Here is a 17,144-nt window from a genome sequence, read left to right on the forward strand (position 1 = left end):
TCGTTTAAAAAGATTACAAACAATATTGTTGCAAACTGTTTCAAAATGGGGGAATATTGCACATTGTACTAAAAAGAAAAATTATAGGTTAGGTTTGCTGAGACCATAGCTGGAAATTGTTATCATAAATTAAAGTTTAAAAATAGCTTTCCATTTCATAATTCTTAACATTTGTCTGACATAAAAGTTTTTTAATTTATATATTAATTGTTTCTTTTCTTGATGAATATTTTAATGATCCATTAATTATGTGAAAAAATTATTCTGTTTTTTTCTGAGTTTCTCCTATTGAATTAAAAAACTTAAAAATCATATAATAGTTATTTAAAGCTATCAATTACAGTTTAAACAGATCCGCGCCAAAGAATATATAATGTGAGAAGAAGTCTAGCTTCTTCGATATGTAGCTGGAGACAGCTAGGTCCTTCTGTATGACAAGAAAAGCACCAAAGGCTTTTGAGCTGACTCATGCGCACATCGTTCAGCCATCGTAGCGTCTCTAAACTTGTTTAACAACAAATTTTTCACCATTTTTGAAGTGACTGCCCCGATATCTATTTTAATTATACACCCATGTTAAAATAATAAATTATATTTATTTTTTAATGAATTCGTCACCAGTAAATAATTTCCTTGTTTAATAAGTAAACCTTTTTCAGAACCACAAGGTCTGTAAAGAGCAAAAGCAGACATGTTTTGAGTCACTTTACATTCGATGCTTACATGGGAGGGGAGAGAGGTGTTTGTCGGGAGCTGAGGGGAATGGGGTTGCTTAAGGGATGAGGAGACAGGTTGTGATGGAGTTGACCGGTGCCTCTGGAACAGGTTTACATGCAGGCGTATGAGAGCTGGTCTTCTCACTTATATATTCTTTGTCCGCACTAGACAGGAATGTGGTTTTAAGTTCAACATGGTTATATATTTAATGTCAGTGCATCTAACTTAAAAAAATCTTTTCTTCAAGTTATGATTGATGTAATTTTGATACCTTGTTATTCATATAGCATTTCTTATTAGTGCTTTCAAACTGTGTAAGTTATTTATTTATTAAAAACTTAGTAAGTTATTTATTATAAAAAGGATCAATCCACAGTAAATAGTTTTGAGATTTTCCTGAATTATCTTGTAAAAGTTTTTTGTTTAATTTTTATTTTATTTATTTTTTGTAAATGTTGAACAGTGTTAGGGTCACACTAAAAAAACATCTTCTACTTTTTTTATTACTTAAACTTATTTTTTACTTTTGCCTTTTCTTTTTTAATGGAGGTTTTTTTTAACTGCTAAATTTTCCGCAATTTTTTGTTTTAAATTTTCATTTTGAGAAACTTTTCTTTATTTGTTCTTTTTATATTTTTGCTAAAACCCTTACTTCATTTAATATATGTATGAATTTTTTTGAAAACTTTACAAGTATTTGTTATTTTATTTGTAGATTTTAGCTTTCTATATTTTTTGCCTTTGAAGACTTAGTAACCATGCAACTTGGATTCTGAAACTTTTAATTTCCTTTAAAAAAAAAGTAAGATATTTATAGGTTTTATATTATAAATCAGTTTGGGTAGGGAAGCATAAAAACCAATTAAATCTCTAATCATTATTGCTGATTTTTAGTTTGCACTTTTAAAGTGCCTTAAAAATTTTACATTTTAATTGAAGGACATATTTCTGTTTGTATTGGTTATGTTCATGTGCTATTTTTAAATGAAAAATTTGTTATATTTTATCTCAGTTAAGAAATTTTCTGTGTATATTTATTTGGGGAGGTCTTAGACAAATATTAGTTAAGATATTTTACCTAATTTTTTTTATTATAATGATTATATGTTACACACAAAATTTTCTGTTTCTGTCTTGTCAAATCTTCTGAGTTGTCAAATTAAGTGTGTCTTTTTAACCGTTAATAAAGGGTGATTTAGTATATCAATTGCAAACTTGGAGGGGACAAAGGATAATAATAATCATAATGATTGGAAATTGCAAAGCAGCCAAGCATGTAAATGCCAGGTGTAGATATTCTATATAAGATATTCTAGATATTCTCCTAGATATTCTATATAACAAATAATAAGCAGTTCCGTAATTGAAAGGATACTTTTATCTATTTAAATTATTTTAATTTTATGCCAAATGTTTTTATTACAAAAAGTTGCTATCAAATTAGCCGCAAATGGTAGTTTTATTAATTCAATTATTTAGGAAAATCCATAAATTAGAAGGGAGGGGGGACAGGACAGAGAGAAGTCAGAGAATTTTACCAACCTGGAAATATCAAGAAATTCAATTAAAGTATTCAAAAATCCAGGGAAAATGAATTAATTTGAATTTGATGTAACTAAAATTCCAATATTTTTTTCCAAATTAAAAAAGAAATTGATCTTGCAATAAATATTAAAAAAAAAATTTTTTTTTCAACTCTAAAAGAAAATATAAGTGTCTTTTAGTATATTTTTTGCATAAGAATGAGGCTTATCTGAAAAATTAATAAATAAAAAATTTTTCTGAGTATTGATTCCCACCCTGGTTAATCACCAAAAATTATTAAATCATTAAATTACTATTAAATGCAATTTTTGATGAAATTAAAAAAAACTTTGAAAGTTTAGATAAATAAAAGTACCCCTTCTAATGTGCTCAAACAGTTAGTCCGTAATGGGAAAACCCTATAATGGGGTAGAAGGACATTTATTTTCATTGACTGCTACGCAATTCTTAATCCAACATTAAATATTACTTTTCCTCAAATTTAGTAGCTGCTGTATTTAATCACTGTTATTTCTATTTTCTAATTAAATTTTGTAATTGGGAAATATTTGAATGTATTTGATAATTTTGTTTGTTTTAGTAATATGGATTTCAAGACAGTATTTGATGGAATTCAATATTTTTATGAGGATATTGTCCCAAAAGCTTTTTTTTCCTCTGACTGGAATGAAGAAAGTATTACCAATGCCTTTCAGTGGGTAAAGTTTTGTGAAGAGGTTAGTATACTTCGATAGAGTCCCATTTTAAGTAATTTGTATTTACTTTTCTTATTAAAATATTTTAAAGTAAATTAAGAAGACATATGAAGGCCTTATTTGAGTTCTAACTCTACTCTATTTGGTAAATAAAAAAATGAAATTAGCCACACTTTCATGCTCATACAAGATCAAGTCCTTTCTACCTTACTTTAAGCATATCTTCTACTTATTTCTCTTGACAAACAGAAGGCACCACAGATTGCACACAATAATAAAAGCAATACAAACTTTAAAGTCTCAGTACTGACCATGAAATTACAACACTGAAACGGAATCAGTGTTATAATTCGTATTTAGAGTTAAGGAAAGGAAATATTATTAAGAAAATCAATTACATTTATTATTTCAAATTTATTATATACATTTTTAAAATAGTTCATAAATTTCAATGTCTAAAAATTTTTTTCCTTGACAAATGTTATTTTAAACTGAACAAAAAGCAAAATAATATTTGAAGAATAAAAATTCCATTCTTCTATCTGCAACTTTTTATTTCTGCATTATGATAAATTTGTTGTAAATTTCAGATTTTTAATTTCATTTCTCATAAGGAATTTTTCTAATTACTTAATTTTTATGTTTTCCCTTATAATTATATTTGTGTATTATACTAAAAAAAGTTATTTTTATGCATTTAATAGGCTTATGCAAAGTGTACTGGAGAAAATGCTAATAGTATAGATATGCTGCTTCATTCTACAAGTGGGAAATTAAAAAAGTTATATCAGACTTCACTTTGTTTTCAAGATTTGCAGTCTTGCAGTACATTTTTGACTCAGGTGAAGAAACATTTATCTATGTTTCTTATATATTTTATGTATTGTAACATTTTTAGTTAGAAGTCTATAAAAAATATTGACAAGAATATAGAGGTTTTTTTGTTTGTCATAAAAAGATAATTGCCTCACTGCAGTTTATGCATTCTTATTGAACAAAAAAATTACATATGGTCATTAAGACAAAGAAGATTTCAATATCTTGGGCTGTCATCATCATAAAAGTTATTATGGAATTTGTCTCTAAATAATTTATCTCCTATTAAATTATATTTGACAATATTTTTCTTATTTCTTTCTTAATATTATTCTTAGTTTATTATTGCATTTTTTAATTGAATTATTATTCTAAACTATGGGCTTCTAACTAAAAAGGATTTTCTTTTATGTTTTATTATTTAGTAATTGCATAATATAATTGACTTATTTTACAACATTTTATGATTAATTGGTTTCCATTTTGCAGTTATTGAAACATATATTTACTTTATGATATGCTCTATTTATTTTTTATATTAAATATAAAATAACTGTTTAAAATCTTGAAGCATTATTAAGAATTAAATTTTTCACTAAATAATTTCTTGAGCAAAAATTATGGTACCTTACGTTAGTCGGGCGCAAATGTCGCTGATTTCTAACCAAATGCGAGCCAAGTCGTCAAGTGAAGCGAATGACAAAGCAGTCAGCGGAATAAAAGTCGAAAACCTTCAACTAAAAACAAATATTTATTAATAGATATATGTATAAATAAAACAAATATATAATTTTTAAACCCCTTATAGTTGTAAGAAATTTGGCAGAAATCTACATTATTTGGCAATTTTTTGCTGGCTAACGGAAAAGTACCAAAATTATTCAAGGAGTGTAGCTAGAAATTATGTAAGATTTAAATAGTTTGAATATCTTACATAATGACAGAAAATGGTGCCAATAAAATCAATAAATAATTTTGAGATCTTTCACTTGTATAATTTGATGTAACTTTCTGTTAATCATCACAAAAAAAACAATAACTAGGAAGCAATAAAGAGAGTTATCAGTGATGATTATGCTCCAGAAAAAATCCGGTTTTTCGGATTCTTCGCTAATTGCGATCCGGAAGTTTCCGGAAATCCAAGGTCAAGAAAATATCGATCACATTTATAAATAAAAATTGTTTTATATTTCATTTCAAAATATTAGAACTAGAATTAATACTTGGCATCTCTTTTATTTTTAAATATTTTTTCGGATAGAATAATAAATGTGATTAGAGATAAAAGTAAACTTATACATAATTATTCATTTGAGATTTGCTGCATATAATTTATTTAGAATTTTATGTTTTGAAAATATCAATGATTTAAGTTTATAAAGACATTAATTTTTTTGTAATGCATCATTAATGATTTTACTCATGAACATTTCATGATTTTTGAGTTGGGCTCACAATCACCCCTGGAGTTACAGCAGAGTCTTCCATTAATTTCTTATTATACTTTTAGTTTCTTTATTTTTTTGTATTATTGGAAATCATTAATATCAGATTTTTGTTAATCACTATTTTCTCAGTTTTTTTGAAAACGTTTTTCTAATAAAATGGAAACAATGTACTGATAACTACAGACTGAAATGTGCTTTATATTCACACTTTTATTGGTTGTTGTTTTAGTCATAAAATGATGGTTATTTCAGCACTGTAAGAAATACATTTATCATTGTCAAGACATTGAATTTTAGTGTTGATGATATCTCAATCAATAGTATTTCTGTATCTTGACCCTGCTGATAGTAGTTGCAAAATAGTTGTCTGTCATTTTTATCATTTTGATTTATGCTTCTTACATTTTTTTTTTATTTTGTTTTACTGCAGTGCAAAGATAGCACTTTCTTTTGTTGAAATGCATTATTTATGGCTTAAATTCCTTTGATAACAATTGTCTTAATTATTTTAAACATAGTATAGAGTAATTTTAACTTTTTAAGACAGTCACATTGAAATTTAGATTACAATATTCATTTTATCTGAATTTTTAATATTAAAACTAAATTGAAATATTTTACAAAATGTTATCTTCTGCATTATTGTGATATCAAAAATTCTATAATAATAAAGATGCTTTAATTTATTTGTTTCATATTTGTAAATCTTTAGGTTATATTATTTTTATTAAGTGTTGTTAAAAGGCCTAGATATCCTGGTTGATAGGGCAATGGGCCCATGTCCAAGACGTTGTTAGTTTGATTCCCATCTGCTGAAAACTCCCTGTGTTGTAAAAGGTGACTGGTGCACATTAAATCTATCGGGTCACAAAGTTTTTTATGTTCCAATAACTAATCATATCTGTGGGTGTACTGAATTGGATATTGATCATTCTCCGGTTCAGGTCAAAATTATGATCCGTGGATGAATGAATGGGTCTGCCCTATAAATGGCTGTGACGTGTGTGTGGCTGAAGTCATATTCTTGACCATAGATGGCACCACTGAGAAACAAAAAAGGCACCCTCCGCCTTAAATCTGCTTGGTTTCACCAAGCAGCTGTTTTCAAGCTTGCTGGATTGGTTAGTGACATTAGAAATAACAACAACAGTATTGTCAATATTAAACATCATAGTTATTTTTTTTGTTTCATCTGTCTTTCTAATATTCATGTTCATTTTTATTTAAAGAAAAGGTGGTTCATATGTTTTGATTCTCTTATAGCTTATATTATTTTTTATGAACTCTAATAATTCTTTTAATTAATTCTAATTTTATCTCTTTTGATTTTTGTTAATAAGGCCATTTTAAAAATAGATTAAATACAGTTTAAACTGAAATTGCAGATAAACTTTTTCATATTTATATTTTTAATCATCAAAAAATTCATGTATAATTCTTTTCACTTTTATTTATTTATTTATTTTTTAAGGAAAAGTTCATTTGATTTTTAGATTTAACAGGCAATACTTTTTTAGGCATTTTTTGAGAACCCTAAAGTTGAAGATGATCTCATCAAGAAGATTGTTGACAATGATAAGATGAATACCAATATATTTTTTGAGGTATAATTTAAATTTATTTAATTTTAATAATTGTAATTTCTATATATTATTTTTTCTATTATCTAATGTTAATTTTAAGAAATATTTTGAAATGGGTTATTGATGTTTGATTACATTTCCTCTTATTCATCGCAACTTTGGCTTATTGATCCTTTTTTTTAAAAATTTAATTTGTATCCCGAAATCCACAAAAATCTTAAACTGCTGTTAAAATATCTCTTTGATTCTTCCTTCATTCTCTTAAAGGTGCTAATATTGTTCATTTCGAGGAAGAGATTGTAATTTCCATATTGATTGTAAAAGATTGTTATTATTTTTTCGATTATCTTGCGTTAGTTTTGAGAAATATTTTAAAATCTCTGCATTTAAAAATTTGTTAGATTATTATAGTTAAAATCTCTAATATTTGAATATTTTTTTATTTTGTTTGCTTTTATTCAATACAACTTAAGCTTATCAATATTTATTTTATTTTAATTTAATATCACAAGATCCACAAAAGTATTTTTTTTTTTATGGATCTTCGGAAAAATTATATCTTATTTTACATTTTATTTTATTTTTATTTAATATTATGGAAAAATTTTATGATCTCACTGGTCCTTCCTTAATTCTTGCTTGAGGTGATAATTCTTAAATATTGTTCCATTAGAGGAAAAGATTATAATTTTTTCAATTATTCAGTATTCATTTAAAAAAATCTAAATTCATATTATTAGTTTTTTTAATATAAAGGGCATTTTTAAATGACTGTTCTAAATATAATCTTTTTCAATGACACATTAGGTGTATAAAATATTTCAGGGGTAGGGAAATGAAAACACTTTCATAAAACAGGAGTAAACAAAAGGGAATCAAAACTGTTTGATTGCCTCGTGAAATTTACCAAGTGTTTTATTAATTATTTTTCTTTCATCTGCTCTTTCTTTTCTCCAGCAACTAAACAGGTTTTCAGTTCTGTCTTCTGTAGAGGAGAAAGAAATCCATTACATACCTCAATGTTATTTTTCTTGCTTAAATGGTACTTTAAAACCCCTAACTTTTTTTGCTTTCTTTTTAATAGCTATTAAAAATATATAAATAAGAACAGTCAATTCAGAACATCCTGTATATTTGTACTCTTTTTAAGGTGACAAAGTTAAAGTTACACTTTTTTCTATTCTTTTAAATTTCGAGAGTTAATTTTTTTGTGTCAACTATAATCCAGTTTAAAAATGGATTCTGCATGTTTTTGTGCTGCATTTACTCAGTCATAATATTATTCAATGCCAAAATAGAAACACGAAACTGAACATAATTGAAAATTTTTTTAATGAATTGTTGGTGCTACAATAACATCATATAGGCTAAAAAAAGAGAAAAAAGACTTATTATCCTGAGAAAAGCTTGATTGGTGACTAAATAAATACTGATCACTTGTCCAAAATTTCATACAGCAACCGCATGCAGACCCCAAGTTCAAAACCTCAGTTTTGGACTGCAAAGAAACTATTAGGATCATGATATTAAAGGTTATTTACATATAAAATAAGGTTTCTATGGCATGTTGAATAAATAATAGATTTTTTCAAAATGTGACTGAAGGGTACTGCTGAAGGAGTATTTTTAGTATATAATACAAAACTTTGAACAAATCTGTTCCAACTAGTGATGTATGTACTATATCTAAATTTTATATGGATTAGTTTAAGGGAATTTTTTCTTAATATCTCGAAGATTTTTTTAAAATTTTATTTATTCTTGCACTACTTTAATTTATGAGCAATACTTTTTTTTCATTGATGTTTGTTATGTCTTGAAAAAGTTATGTACTCTTATTATTAATTTTGAAATATTTTTAAAGCATTTTTCATAATTGTTTTTTCAAGAATTTAGAAGAAGCAGCTGCATTGGACACTTTATGTCATGAACTTATTGAAAGCTTAAAGCCTATATCCATTAACTCAGAAAAGTCTTTTTATTATGATATCAAATCTGAGATTTTCATTGACTATCTAAAGAATTCCCTTAAATACTTACAGACAGAGAATGTGTAAGTAATTTAAATATTTTACCATATTATTTGTTTGAATTTGAAATATCCTAGTACGTCATATGGATTTTACAATGGTTGGAAAAACATTATTTTTGTAGTGTTTTGTAGCTCATTTGTTACAAATGTATATAACAACTATTTTTCTTTTAAATGTAGTGACTACAAATTATTTGCGAAATGTTATCTACTTCACTACTTTAAGGAGACGGAACTTTGCTGGAGAACGTAATTTACATCTATGTTCAAAATGGTTTTGAATTAAATATTGACTTATTTTATTAAATATGAGGAATTATTAAAAAATATTTATTCATGTTTGCACGAGCTAGTTTGTTATTTTAAAGCATTTTTATTCGAAATTGCTCATTTAACCTTCAACTTTTTATGCCTCTCTCGATAGTGAATATTTAATAAAAAAAAAATTTATAAATTATCAAATACTTACAAATTTGAAAATATGTTACCTTCTTTGAAATGACATCAAAGTTTCACAAGTGTACATTCGAATGCAAAAGCGTAACTAAAGTTATATAAATTATATATTTGCAATGACTCATTTAAACATTATTTACTTGGGATTCAAATTAAGTAGTAATTATTGTTAAACTCAGATCACTACAAACTACTGTTTTTTTTTTGTTTTTTTTTTGTAAAGTAGACTACATTATCAATACATTACAAAATACTAAAAAAAGTAGCATTCCTGTCAACATTTGTCACATTTTGCGTAGAATTTTCTTTAAAGTGTTAGTAAAATGTATGCTTTCTATATATTCTTTGCATTTATTAACTTCGTTTATAATGATTTTGACCACCATTATTTTTAAAAAATTAAGCATATATATTAATACTATTTAAGGTTGTCTGCTTAAGCTTTTTCAAAATACACTGTCTGTTTCTGCCTAAAATTGTAATTCAATTTCCATTTTACTACCACTGAGAAAAATCATCCTTGAAAGGATTAAATGTTGGCTGGTATGAAGTAGTGATTATGGCAGTTTCACTACTTGTCTGACAACTTAGATTTTGTTAGCTTTTTAAAAAGTTTATAAAATGTTAAAGATAGTTAAAATAATTTTTTAATATACAGTAAGAGTTTTGATTTAATTATATGTATTTGCTTGTTTGCAATTATTTTCAATTTTATGAATGGAAAACAGGAATGAAAGGTGATCCAAAATTGCTTTTACAAATTTAGAGGTTGGATCATACCCTTCCAGACGAGCAATAATTTCGATGGAACATATCATTACTTTCGACTCTGAGAGTTACACTACAGGTGTTGTATAATCTGATTTGTTGAGAAGAGAAAAACTGACAGCAAGTGCTCCAATTGTAAGCTATAAGTGTCATCGGACAATTCATTTTGGAAAAGGAATAACCGACAGACCCTTTTAAGGATTTCTAAAGTATTTTTAATTTTGTCTTTGGTTGCAAGGTTTCTTGCTATGGATCTTCACCCAATTGTGCTCTAACAATTTCCTGTGAAAAAAGAAAATGTTGAGGTCATATGACCCAGCAGTCTATGCCATAGCTTCACATCTAATGTGATGTAAGGGAAAACAACTGGATGCTCTACAACTTTACTCTTTTCTGTTCTCTTACGGCTGTGCAATCCTACTTTGCATGGTTAATATTGCCTATCTAGTTGATCTCTCTTTTGTCATCGCTCTCATTTTATTTTATAAACGTCGTTGAACAGATGACGCAATTTTTGTTTTTTTTCATTCACTAATGTTCTACTCCGCAGCCTTGTAATTTTGAATCCAATTCAGTAGACAAGGGAACTCCTGGATCAAGTAATAGGCAAAATTTGCCTTCAAGGAAGACTTTTTGATGGAACTAGCCCGCATTTGCTTTACATGGTGAGGAAAACCTCGAAAACCACCCATGGTTAGCCTGACATCTACCACCGAGGATATTTTACGTCAGTGCTGTGGTCGGTGCTGGCTAGGTGCGGGATTCGTATAGAACAGCCATTGCTTGTATTCAAACCCGGTTCTCCTTATTGGAAGGTGAACACTCTTATCTCATGACACACCACGGCTCCCTCAATTTATTAAACCAATTTAGACTTACAGGGATGCCAACTGTTCCACTTATTGCAAAAGTTTTTATAAAGTGATAGAGTAGAAAAACAAAACTACTTGCAAAAGTTTAGTTATTCTAGGCAATGCTTTCATATCTCACTTAACATAATTTACCTCAAAATAGCTTGAACAAAGCGTCATGTCATATAAACTTTTAAAATATTTATACATAGTGGTGGGCAAAAACACATTTAATGAAATTCTCTGATTCGAGAATCATATACTATAAGAAATTTCATTACCATTAGAAAGATTTTTTTCTCTCAAAGCGGAACAAGTTGCTTCTCTAGATTTGTGTTCAATAAATGGAATCATAAACTAAAATATACGAATAGAAGCAAATTTAATTTCACTTGTGAACCTGTATGTGACTATACCTCATTGTCATTTTTTCTATTGTATAAGTTTCTTCTTCTGTTTAGTTCATAATCAATTATTAAATTATTTTCCTATTAAGGATTAAAATGATGTGTGTAGATCAAACCATGCATATATTTTTTTTGAAGTCAGTATAAAAGTTCTCCCTAACTTTTTTTTAATTATCTTAGAAATAATTGATTTTAAAGAAAATATTAAAGTTAAGCCATTTTATCACTAAGTTATTGGGTTGATCAGAAAGTTATTTTGTTTTCTTTTTATGAAAGTGATAAATGATTCTCTTTTAGTGAATTACTATTTTATTGAATTATAAATTGTTCATTCTGGTCTAATAACTTTTACCATCTATATTCTAGTAGTTTGATTCCATGTTTACTACATTTTTGATCTTTGTTATGTGCTGGCAAAAAACTTATCTAGGTGATATTTTACCTCCTCCCAGTAATGATGCACTTTAAAAATGGTAATTTTCTTGACAGTTGAAAAAAAAATTACGGACATCAACGTGATGGTACAAATTTCTTTTCATAAAAACATGAACCTGTATTTCAAGTTAGAGATTAAACCTAAGCATTTCAAATTTAATAAATTTATTATCTCAGTTATCTCACAAAATGTTATCCCCCCCCCCGTGCATTAATGCCTTTATTGCATCATAATCAGCCTCAACTGCTGGTGCATCTTCCATCCGCATGATAATTGCGGGATCGAAATTTCGCCTGTGTACTATCAATACACCTTCTCCATATACTTCGGGTAATATTTTTCTTGCTTGAACAGCATTTTTACCTTTATGATGGTAAAAAAATAAAATACGCCAAAATACGCTTTTCACTTTTCATATTTGAATGGGCTTCAACCAAAAACTACAGCATTGAACTTTTTTACCAGCTGGCCTTGCCATATCAGCTGTCAAAATATATAATGATTATGTGGCTTATGTTTAAAGTCGGCTGTAAAAGTTTTCTGTGGGAAAAACAAGATTACTTACAGAACAACCCAATAAAATGTTGATATGATAACACTTAATACAAATTTCTTAATTGATTAAAAATAAAAAATAATTAAAGTTGCTTTTAAATGGCTAAAATTGATGTAAGGATATCAAAACAAAATATTGTGATTATTTACGTCATTATAAAGGTTGTTTCTGAAGTTTAAGAGAAGGTAGGACACATTTAAGGGATTGAGTATAGAAACACATAACCTAAAATGTCATTGTATGCCACTGGAGGGCTTTGATATTTTGGAGTTGCTGTCTGTGCACATTTGAACTGGTATTATTATTTGTTGAAATTACCTTAATTTCAAGTTTTCTGATGTTTATTCTTGAAAGTTCAAATCCGTTCTTAAAGGCACAAAAATAGCTGTTTTCTTGATATTTAATGGTAAAAAATTACAACAAAACAGATATTGCTGGGCTATTCTAATAGGATTTTCAACAATTATGATTTGAAAACTTAAAATTAAGAAAGAAAAGTTAATTTAGTTAAATAAAAGTACCAGTTTAAATGTGCACAAACAGCCAGTCCATAGTGATGAGATGTCCCTTGCATTATACAATGACATTTCTTGTTACCAATTGCTATGTAATTTTCATTTCTTATGTTGTACCTTACATTCCCTTAAAATTGTACCATGATCTTAGGGCATTTTGATCTTTTGATTTCCTTTCCTGAATAAACTTTAATTTTCTCATTAATGACAGAGGACAGAAATTTGTGTTACATACTTTTCATTTATTGATTAAATAGTCTGGTTCGTGTTTCACCTAAATCAAGTGATAATTTCCCTAATATACAAATTAAAAACCTATATGCCTGAAAAATAATTCATTCGTTACATTCTTAAAATCTAATCTAATCTATCTAATTGAAAATAGTATATGTTAATTCAAAGTATTTTCTTTTTAGAGCACATATCCTCTCTGTATACTTTTACATACTGCTCTTTAACACCAAATGTTTCTAGTTTTGAAAATAAAACTAAAGAAAATTGCAAATATTTTTCCAATAAGTGTTTTAATGTAAACTGTTTCTTAACAGATTTTAATTTTATCTTATTGGCATGCAAAGTTTGAATTTTTTGTTAAAATAAATTGTATTATTATTATTTTACTTTAGCAGAGAATCTCAACTGAATTCTGCATTTGAACATCTGTGTTCAGGCAAGGAAAATATGGTGAGCATTTATGTAATGAAATGTCTGTAAAGTCTTGTAATGAAACATCTCTCCTTTTTTAAAATTCAAAATATTTAGGAATTTGATAATAAGTATTTTTTTTTTTGTTGAAAATTTTACAAATGCTTTAAAAATCCTCTTTTGTAACTCCTGTAATTAATAATACGGAAAAGGACAATGCATTAAGCTTTTTGTTAAAATTCTTTAATAGTTTTCATTTAAAAACTAGCCCTTTATTTTATTATTTCAGCATATATGTTTAACCAAAAATAATGATTTTAACACTCAACTCTCTTGGATAGTGTAATTGCTCATTTATGTAATAAAGATAAATGTGAAAGAAATGTATAAAAGCACAAAGTGCAAATAATGATGATTTAAAAATGAGCATCTTGATTATCATTTTATAATTTTTTTTTAAATTTCAAATATGTGTTTCATTAAAAGGCTAATGTATGAGGTATATAAAGTACTAAAAAAGCATTTGTCCAACTGAATGTAGCTAACATTATTCAGAATAATATGTCCTTTTTATTTGTATTTAGTACTTTGACAAGTTTTTAATACTAAATGTTACTGAGTGTACTTCTAATTTTTTTCACTAGCAATTAAAATAAATTCATTTAATGCAACTCAAGTAAAAATCTTTTAAAAAATGAATTGTTTGTGACATCATATTAGATATTGAAACTTGAACTAAGGCATTTTCAGAGTTATATGAATCAAGCAAACTGTAATTTTCTAACTGAATCAACTACAATATGTAACTACACAACAAAATAATATAATGTGGGAATTTTTGGCTAAACTAGTGTAATTCTTTCAATTTTTAAAAATTATTCTAGAAAAATGTTACTTTACTGTGATTTTTTTACTACATTTTCAGACTGTTTTTTTACACCTGCTACTACTTACATCTAACAATGTTGATAGAGAGACTGAAGAAATTCAACAATTTGGAATGAGTTGGCTCCTATTAAAAATTTACAACAATATGCATTTTCCCTTTGTTAATTTCCTTTTCTCTCAGCCTGTATCGAAATTACGAATCCTTTCTTCAAAATATTCAAACTTCTTTGATTACTATGTGGAAACACTAACTCGTTGTGTAAATGATTTAAAAGAAAATGACCATGAAATGAATTGGGAAAACAGGTTTGTATTAATTATTATAATAATTTTTTTGCTATCTAGAAATACACGTTTAGCTATTACTTATTATAATTTGAAGTTTCATTTTATAAATCATTTTTGTTTCTTGTTGTTTTAATCAAAATTATATATCTGAAAACTTGCTAGATTCTTCAACTTGCTCTAATTATTAAAATTATTGTATAAAGAATAATTTTAGTACATTGCTATAAATCTGTATTATAGTAATTATAATGTAATTTTTTTCAGATTGTGTTTCAATAATATTGTTTCTTACACAAAAGAAAGTCTTGGAGCAATTTTTCATAAAAATCTATACCTAAGAGACACAGCTTTAAATTTCATGTGCCTTTTATCAAGATAAAAGTTTGTCCTGACTTAAAAACTATCAAACTTAATCAAGATATTCATTGCTTAATTGTGAACAATGTATCATTATGATTTTTTTCTAGGAAAGCACTACAAAGTTTAATCTATTCTACTACAAATTTAGAAATGCTAGAATTTCAGTGAAAAAGTAGCTGTCGTTTCTATTTTATGTCACAATTTAAAAAAAAAATATGTGTGTAATTGAAATGTGATGTAGTCAATGTATTCAAGAAGGGGAGAGATAAGAACAATTGTCTTGAGGGTCTGGCCAAAATTCCATGTAAAATATAGTGCTTATTAATTATATGTATTTTTTTTTTACAAAAAGCAGAAAATTTCTTTATAACTATATAAAAACTACGGTTTTATTTAAAGAGTCTTCAAAAATTTTGCAAAATATTTAAAATACGGCTTTTTGTACTTTAAGGATGGGGCCCAGACTAAATTTTGTCCCATAGCCGTAAAACCTCTGTTCAGTCTTGGATGTCTAGTGTTTATAAATTAGTTTTTTTTTTTAAAGAAAATTGCAGAGAATTTCTTTATATCCATGTAAAAACTATGAAATGTTCGACGAAATCATGTTTATTTAAGATAAAATGTCACTAATCTAGAGTCTTAAAAAGTAGTTACTGAAATGTGCAATTTGAAATTAGGGTTTTGTAATATTTTTATATTATGAATATTGAGATTTTTAAAACTGAACATTAGCGAGAACATGTGAATTTATGATTGAATTATCCTGAATTAAAGAAGGCAAGAAGTGCTTACTGAAATGCAGGAGTCAATTTTAACTTGTCTAAATAATATTGTCATAACGAAAATTCAGGGTTTTAAAAACAATAGAGTAATCTGTAGCAATAATTGAAGCAATTGACAAGACCACATGGCTCAGCAATGAAATCAAGTGTGAGTGTCAAAATGTAATGACTCAAATGTACTAATAATAATGGGATGATTATCATTAAAACCGAATATTTGAAAACCACATAAAAATTCATTGTAATAGTTGAATTCCTTGCCAACTGAAACCAGGAGTAGAATTCCAAGCTTAACAGAGAAGAAATCACACAGGTATTTTATCATAAAAAATTTATTAAATATATGTGAAAACAAAAAATTGTGCAATAATATGTTACTTTAAGGTGCAATGCTTAATTAAATGGCATGATATTTCCCTGTAACTATTTGTCAAATTAGCAAAATGTCCCCTCTGTTACATTGCATTTTTTGAAGTTAATAGAAATTCGTAAGCAATTTAAAAAGTCTTATAATAATTTATTTTACCTTGAAATGTGTTAATTAAAAAAATTTACAAATAATGTTTAGGATGTACCAAATCACAGAATATAGCAGAAATAACAGTGCATGTCAAAAATGTGGGATTTTCTTTGTCCCCTCTTTTACGGACGCTTTTAATTACCTGGCAATTAAATTATGAGGCTCTTTTATTAATTTATGCAATTAAATTAAACATTGCACCTTAAAGTAGCATATTATTGCAAAATTTTTTGTTTTCACATTTATTTAATATATTTTTTAGGATAAAATACTTGTGTGATTTCCCCTCTGTTACGCTTGGAACTCTACAATAGCTTTGCAAAACTAATCGCCTTGACTATTTGAATTTACCATGGAATTGTCGTCTACTGATTCCATCAAAAAAAATTTATGTTATAAAAAGACATTAAAAAATTTTGAGAATTTTAAAAATAATGGAAAAATCCACGATAATAATTCTTAAAGAAGCAATTGTAGATAAATTTATCTTGGAATCCTTACAAATCAAGCACAAAAATAAGTGATTACTCATGGAAGCAATTAAATATTCATGTGTCATAATAAACTATGAAAAAGCTTCACAATATAAAAAAAAGAAGAAGAAATGTGGAAATTTGTACAAAGAATTATAGTAATAGGACTTGAACTATGGATGTGCGTAAGTCCAAATCGCGTGTAATTTATTCTTAATGTTTAGGCCTGTAACATGGTCGACACTTCTGAGGACAACAGTTTGGCACTTTGGTAACCATTTTCTGTTGAATGCTCACCTATGCGCTACTGAACTGTTGACCGCTAATCTAGAGATCCATTTTGAATTTATATCTCCATTTTGA

The 17,144-nt window shown here is 27.1% G+C and overlaps 1 protein-coding gene across 3 annotated transcripts in view; it reads left to right on the forward strand.

Annotated features, from left to right (window-relative positions):
* Nucleotides 1-17,144, forward strand: part of LOC139424922 (uncharacterized) — a 46,743-nt gene that overhangs the window by 22,882 nt on the left and 6,717 nt on the right. Inside the window, exons 2-8 of one of the 3 annotated variants that reach the window (XM_087156769.1) lie at nucleotides 1,433-1,518; nucleotides 2,843-2,978; nucleotides 3,662-3,799; nucleotides 6,739-6,825; nucleotides 8,694-8,857; nucleotides 13,455-13,509; nucleotides 14,396-14,664. In XM_087156769.1, coding sequence (XP_087012895.1) covers nucleotides 2,847-2,978; nucleotides 3,662-3,799; nucleotides 6,739-6,825; nucleotides 8,694-8,857; nucleotides 13,455-13,509; nucleotides 14,396-14,664 — 845 coding nt within the window. In that variant the 5' untranslated portion in view covers nucleotides 1,433-1,518; nucleotides 2,843-2,846. Of the gene's footprint in view, nucleotides 1-1,432; nucleotides 1,520-2,842; nucleotides 2,979-3,661; nucleotides 3,800-6,738; nucleotides 6,826-8,693; nucleotides 8,858-13,451; nucleotides 13,510-14,395; nucleotides 14,665-17,144 lie in introns of all 3 variants that reach the window. The other 2 variants (XM_071177055.2, XM_071177056.2) reach the window with 2 other exon arrangements.

Source organism: Parasteatoda tepidariorum, chromosome 2 (assembly GCF_982258835.1).
Source record: "Parasteatoda tepidariorum strain Cologne lab strain chromosome 2, Ptep-v5.0, whole genome shotgun sequence".
Classification (NCBI taxonomy): domain Eukaryota; kingdom Metazoa; phylum Arthropoda; class Arachnida; order Araneae; family Theridiidae; genus Parasteatoda; species Parasteatoda tepidariorum.